Here is a 7,684-nt window from a genome sequence, read left to right on the forward strand (position 1 = left end):
AATCCTGAACTCCTTTGACTCTTTATTATAGACTGAAACTCAGTCCAGGGTTTATCTTTCAAAAAAGATAATGTTATTACCACAAGTACAAGTGCAGATTCTGCCAAAAACTTTCCAAATGTATCAGCAAGGGTACGCCAAAAATGGAAATGCTACATTGCTACATTTTTTTGTACATGTTCAGCCGAAATGTTACTACAGCAATTGCAATTCAATTGGTCCAAATTTGCACTATACAATGACACTACAGCTCAAGAAAAGAAAACTACATGCTCGCAAGGATTATCCGACTGTATGTACTCCAAGATTTGGCTAGTGTGTTTGCGTGGTCCACTCCAGCTACTCTGTTGAGCTTTTACTCTTATCGCTGCTAGTTGATTCACCGTCACTTGTTGCATTTGTGGAGCTATTAGATGGTGCCGCTGTGTTCGACTGCTCGTTGATTTTTCCTGCAGAGCTGCTTGAATCGTCATCGCCCATGATAGAAGCAAAAGTGAGCTGGAGGGCATACAGTATTAATCCCACTGAGTTGATTCCAAACACAAATGTTGCTAGGTAGCATATCCCATTTATGATTGTTCTGCAGAGAAAAAACACGGTTCTTGCATTTAGACAAAGGGATGGTAAGGTAACAGAGAAGAAAACAGCAAATGAATGGAGTTGAACCTTATTGTTATTGTTATCTGACGAACCTGCGAAAACAGAATGACGACTTCATTAGATGATATGTGCTAAATGTAGAATTGAATTGTAATGAATCCTGAAATTCAGTTACACTATAAGCATAAGGAAAATTGCTATGAAGTATATGTGCCCATGTATAAATGTGTTAACCCACCCACAGGGGGGCAGTTTCTACTGAGGAGGGAGTCTCGTACCAAATGATGGATGCATTCTTTTCACTACTACTGGAGTACTGGTAGATGGGCTTGTACTCTAAGGGCGAGATATTTCATGCCATAGGTTTTAATAATCTGTACGATATTTTCAGCAGTAGATGCAAATGGCATGATTCATCAAACTAAAACTCATACATTAACTAGAAGAAATCAAGTAGTTACACCGCATGCATGTATTAATTCAGGACCCTAAAATTTCTTGCTCTATACCTTTCTTGTGAAACTGACCTCAACAATGAACAATTCGCTCAATACTGACAATACTGTGCCTTGCTCCCAATACCAAATGAAAAGTGTAGTTTCCCCATTGCCTATATGTTCCAATTATCCTTTCAATTAAGTACGATTGAATTATTTCAACATTATTTTATTTTGGGGATTGACACAGCTTGTGATTAACAATAACAGTCAAACTATTGCAAGCCCAAATGGTGTTATAAGCTATGCACCAGAGGTACTACAACCTCAAAGGTGGCTGCAATGTAGTACCTCTTCTTGGAAACAGATCGAACGAGTCATTCATCTTGTTTCAAGGGTGCAAATGTCATTAAACACATGTCATGTGGGCTGTTCGTTGCCAAGTTAGAAGCCATACTGATAAAGCATGATGTGCTCCTGAGTTACACATGCACGTTATCAACTTAGGTGCTTTGGCAAGCAATAAAAATGTAAATCAGCCCTCATATATTTCCTGTTTGTTTTATGTGAGTATTGCTAAACAATGTATTACACTACTTGTCAACTTGTTTGTGGATTATGCATGTTCATTTTTTTTCAAAAAGAGATCAGCATGACATCCAACTTGGTAGTGAATAGCCCACATGAGTGCATGACACATGTTTAATAAGATTTGCAACCTTGAAACAAGACAAGTGACTCATTTAAGAAATTTCCATGAGTGGGTAAATTGCACCCACCCTACAAGTTCTGGTACCACTGGTGCATTTTACTGTATCTTGGGGATTGACACAGCTTGATCATTAACAATAAGTCAATAACAATCAAGCTATTGCAAGCCCAAGTGGTGTTAAGTTACAACCAGTTATGCCTGCCGTAAGAACTTGTGGAGATATTATTTTTCTCAAAAGGAAGAAATTCCCTAAACTTCATCATATTTATCACTGCAGCTCCCTTGTGATGGCCGCCTGCATAATTGTTGAAGTTGTATATGTTGGTAGAACACAAACATTAGCATTTTCCATGTCCTATTCAGTCCATTCATGAAATAGGAATGCAATGCGATCCAAATCCTTGCTGTGAACTTCCAAGGAATCAAGGCACATTGGCAGAAAAAGTTTATCCAATTATTATTCAAGGATAGCAAGAAAATGGCAGGCAACAATACAAATGAGGCAAACTTAAAGTTAGAAATTTCATTTCGAACCCAAAAGAAGTCAAAAACAGCATAAGGGAGAAACTTAAACTGGTTGAAACTAATTTGCAACTCTTACAATAATATAGAACTATCCCCACAAAATAAGTGTGCTCATTGAGAGCTGCTATGTAAAGTGTTTCTAGTTAGTTTATATTTTGTCTGTATATTTGGCCTGAAATGAATTATTGTTATTGAAGTCTTTATCATTTATACTGAGCCTTTGACTAGAAAACCTGCATAGCTCCACAATTATCATCATGTCGTTAGCGAACAACCTTTATAAAATTGTCCGCAACTCCATAAAATATATTTGTAGTTATTCACATATGCCCGACAGCCCATAGGCATGTCAAACTAGTTCAAAACATTGGTCTATATGCATTTATTTGTGGAAGTAACAAAATGTTAACCGACAAAATGAATTCTGACAAACCAAAGAAACTCAAGTAAATAAATGAAAAGGCAAGACTGTTGCTTGTCATCATCCAAAACCGGACACGTACGGCACAGCCCCAAGATCCTTGTTACTCACGCTAGATTTCCTCCAAAACTTCTACGAATTTGACCATTACATAGGAATCTCAAAGGGGCCGTTCCTTTGTTCCAAAGGAGCATATAGGAAAATCTTCCAAGTGATTCATATTCCATAAAATTCCCCAAGAAAACATTTGTTCGAAAGGAGACCTGATTGGCCTAAAATAACTTTGGTTTACCATAAAACAGACAAAAACATAAGATAAGAACGACATGCCATATTGCAATCGCCAATGACATAATTCAGCAAACAAATAAGCAAGAAGAACAATGTCGCGGAGGGGGAGCTGACCGAGAAGCTGTCGGAGATGGTCTGGCGGTTGAGCGCGGCCTCGATGGTGGTGGTGAACTTGTAGAGGATGAGCGCGATGACCCCCGCCGCGATCCCGCCGAGCAGCGCCTGCACGGGCGACGGCGGCTTGTCGACCTCGATGGGGGACGCGCTCACCAGCCTCAGCCCCTCCAGGGCCTCCTGCCTCAGGTTGTTGGGCTTCTCCACCCCGCCGGACCGAACCCTCTGCGCGCGGCGGAAGAAGCAAAGCGGGTAAACCATTTTTTGGTTTCCATCGGAAAGCGCGGGGTTGTTGGAGAGAGGAATGCGGCGGGGAGGGATCGACTTACGAGCTCCTTGGCGCGGCGGGCGCGGCGGCGGAGGGAGCGGAAGAGGAAGACGGAGATGGCGCCGGTGAGGAGGAGGCTGGTGGCGGTCTGCAGCTGGGTGGGGTTCTCGTCGATGGAGAAGAGCGTCGGGGTGCGGAGCTCGACGGGGCCATCGCCGTCGTCGTCCGGTGGCTCGGCTGCCGGGGTGGACGGTTCCGGCTCGGCGCGGGCGGCGACGGAGCGGCGGAGGAGGCGGGCGGGGAGGGGGTGGGAAGCGGCGCCTGCGGGGAGGTTGCGGGCGCACGGGGGGAGGCGATGGCGGTGGCGGAGGAGGAGGAGGAGGCGCGGGGAGGAATGGAGCAGCAGCATGGTGGGAGTGGAGTGGAGAGCGTAGCTTGCGCAGATGGAGCTCCCGCCGCCTCCCGGTGCTCGGTAGATGGATAACGAACGGTCGGGTCGTACGGTTAGGCCTGCTAATGCATATCACCTCATTGGTAAGCACTATACTAATGGGCCAGATAGAAATAGATTAAGGCCTCGTTTAGTTTGAAATTTTTTTAAAAAAACATCAAATCAAGTTTTTGACACTCATATGAAGTATTTCAGATTCCGCTTAGAAACCGCGAGATGAATCCCTTGAGTCTAATTAATTCATCAATAGTACATGTTGTTTACTGTAGCACTTATGGCTAATCACGTTCTAATTAGGCTTAAAAGATTTATCTCACGATTTCTCGCATAACTGTATAATTAAAATAATTTTAATGTTCATATATATTTAATGCTTTATTTAGGTGTCTAAATATTTGATGTGATGTTTTTTGAAAAAATTTTACGAACTAAACGGAGCCTAAAGGAATAATTGCATATCTAACCTTATCTGGAACTGACTTTTTTTTATATCGTAGATTTGATTTTTTTTCAAAAACAAAACAATCGTATATGTGGTTAAGGTTTAGTGTAAATGAAATAAAAAATTAAATTTTAATTATGAATGGACTATACTGCCCTTCTCTATCTCACCCTCCTCTCACACACTGGTAGCTCACACGGCCAGGAGGCGGAGGCGGAGTCGGGCTGGGGCGTGGAGGCGGCGTCGGCGGCAAGCTCGGCGGCGGAGGCGACTTCTCGGGCCGGGGGAGGAGGCGGCGGCGGCGTCCCAGGGCGAGGAGGCGACGGAGGGCCGGGGAGGAGGCGGCGGAGGGTTGTGGGAGGAGGCGGGCGGCATCGCGCGTCCAGGGGAGGAGTTAGAGGCTTAATTAGGATTCTTTTTTCTTTTCTTTTCTACTCTGGATGTCTTAGTAGCGAAATTGTTAAAGAATTAGTTGCCTTTCATCCAAATCACGTTGTTAGAATCTCAAAAAATTCATATACACTGAATGCTTACTTTAGTAATGAAATTGTTAATGAATTAATTAGCATGCGCAATCTTCTTATAATTCAATTAAGTTATTATATATATCAAATTTCAAATTAATCTCAAATCTATCAAATTTCGAACTATATTAATTTAAGTTCAAATTTATCAAATTTAAATATATATATATATGTATCAAATTAACCTCAAATCTATCAAATAAATACCAAATTTCAAATTAATTAATTTGAGTTCAAATTTGAAATTATATATATCAAACTAGCCTTAAATCTATAAAATAAATACCAAATACCACAACATATATTTCAATATTTGTTCTAATATTTCTGAATAAGTATTTCCTAAATGTTGACATACAATAGGTCAAAATAGCAAGGGCAAATCGGTCAAGTTATCATCCATTTAACACCGTGAAATGCAATGCCCTTCACGGAACAGGGTCACTCAGCTGCTTCGTTTTTAAAAATAAGGGTTAAATCTGCAAAGTTAAAAAAGTAGGGTCATTTTTGTAGTTCGCCTTCAAAGTAGGATCAGATATACAATTGCCCCTAGACTAAATAGGTTGGTTTTAATTTGGATTATGTTTGGTTGGGTATAAATGGATTATTACTTTAAATGGTTTGGATTGGATTGGGTTATAGAGACAAATGGATTGGTATAGACTGGATTTGGTTAGTTGATTCTAGGTTTTAAATGGATTTAACCCATGAAGGGCAAATGGATCCTTTAATTGGTTAGATAATGAATAAGAGAATAGACATATGTGAGACCTACATGTACAAATTTATCAAAATTTACACAAAGTTGCTTTTATACATAATAAATCATCTCACCAATTTTTAGTTAAATTTGATAATTTTTTATAGTGTGAACGCAAATTTTAAAATTTTAGATCTGAGTTTATACATACCAAATGGGTGTATCCATTCTATAAAAGTGGATTGGATCAATTTTAACCAAATGAATTGGTGCGGGTGGGGCTAAAATCGAAGTTGAATTGGTTTGGATTAGATCCTAATAGAAAATAGTTGGTGCGGGTTGGTTTGGTAGACTGGATGGATCGAAGTGGATTTGGATTGAATTACAATCCATTAGCAGACTTACGTATGGTGCGTGCGATCAAGATATTCAGAGTATGTTCAGGACAGTTGCAACTTCTCAAATAAACTCTCCTAAATAATATTTAGCTTCTGAGAATTTGAAGTTGTACAATCCAGAAAATAAAGTAGAAGTCAGAAGCTAAAGAAACCTATTTTTTCTACATTCTAAGCAGCAACTCAGCTGAGCTACTCATAGCCTTAAGCTCCCAAAATAGACCCTTAGGGGCTGTTTAGTTCCCAAAAATTTTCACCCAAAAACATCACATCGAAACTTTGGACATCTAAATAGAGGATTAAACATAGATAAAACGAAGAATTAATTACACAGTTATGTGAGAAATCGTGAGATGAACCTTTTGAGCCTAATTAGTACGTGATTAGCCATAGGTGCTATAGTACCCACATGCGCTAATGACGGACTAATTAGGCTCAAAAGATTCATCTCGCGGTTTCCACGCCAGCCGTGAAATTCGTTTTTTCATTCGTGTCTAAAAACCCTTTCCGATATCCGATCAAACGTCTGATGTTACATACAAAAATTTTTATTTCACCAACTAAATACCCCTTAACCATACATGAGAGTAGATGCCATTTACACTATTGACATATATTAGTGGGCCGTGATATTCATTCCTACGCTAAATCAAAATACAAGGAGAGTCGAGGCCACCCCGTGCTCCTATATGAACAGAAGAAGAGAAACCATTATTGACATATATTAGCGAAACGGTAAAACATTATTAATCTACTAGCAGAGTATAAAGTAGCAAGAACAACTATAAATATGACTACTAGGGGATCTGCACGAAAGCAAGTATGATTTTAAAAGATCATTCTTCGTCTCTAAAAACAAATTCTAGGAATAAATCTAAACACCCACGTATTCAGATTTATTCGTCGAAGTTTTGAATTTTTTAGAACATATGAAGTAGCCCACTCTAGTTATTGCAGAGGAACCAAGCGGAAATGAAACCCAAATCCACACCAGTGAGCCAAAAGAAAAGAGAAAATAAAAAAAAAAAGAGAGGACGATGAAACATGAGGAGACCCGCGGCAGAACAGTTCAAAACAGGTCCGAAAAACAACGCGCACAGATACAACCAGCACAGCACAGAGACAGCACAGATAAACCAAAAAGCCGAGCAGGCACACACAAGCAAAAATTTAAAGATACCGGCCATGATTGTTTCGTTTTTCCGTGAAAAATTAAAACGAGATATTTACAAACACAAACCAATTTATCAATAAAATTTATATAGGGTCATAGTGATTTAAAATATAAGACTAAAAATAACTTATAATAATGAAAATCTTAAAATTCAATTTTAAATTAAATTTTGGCTAATAAGGTGGTGTTTGGGATGGACTAAATTTTTTAGCTACACGTCACATCGAATGTTTGAACACTTATTATAAATATTAAACATGGATTATTAATAAAACTTATCCATAATTTTGGACTAATTCGTGAGACGAATCTATCGAGCCTAATTAATTCATAATTAGTCTAATTAGACTTAAAAAATTTATCATACGAATTATCTTCCGTTTATATAATTAATCTATATTTAATATTTATAATAAGCATGTAAACATATATCCCCTGATCCCGGCGAAGCGAAAAGGCGGGGCAGCCATTTTCTCCTCACAACTCACGCTCACGCGCCGTAGACCTGATCCGGGCCCACCTTCCAACCAGGAGGAGGAAAGAAAAAAAAAAAGGCAACCGGCCGTCCTCATGAAAAGGAAATAAACCCACCGTCCGGCACCGAAGCTCTACTCCTGGGGAAGCGCGCCG

At 39.7% G+C, this 7,684-nt stretch overlaps 1 protein-coding gene across 1 annotated transcript; it reads right to left on the reverse strand.

Moving 5' to 3' along the window:
- Positions 1-4,006, reverse strand: LOC102701059. Its single transcript, XM_015833081.2, has 4 exons — positions 3,430-4,006; positions 3,101-3,325; positions 667-692; positions 1-580 (listed from the first exon to the last, which is right to left on the reverse strand). The coding sequence occupies exons 1-4, from the start codon at positions 3,775-3,777 to the stop codon at positions 340-342; spliced, it is 840 nt and encodes a 279-aa protein (XP_015688567.2). The 5' UTR covers positions 3,778-4,006; the 3' UTR covers positions 1-339.
- Positions 4,007-7,684: the final 3,678 nt, after the last annotated feature.

The sequence above is a fragment of the Oryza brachyantha genome, chromosome 2 (genome assembly GCF_000231095.2).
Source record: "Oryza brachyantha chromosome 2, ObraRS2, whole genome shotgun sequence".
Taxonomy (NCBI): Eukaryota; Viridiplantae; Streptophyta; class Magnoliopsida; order Poales; family Poaceae; genus Oryza; species Oryza brachyantha.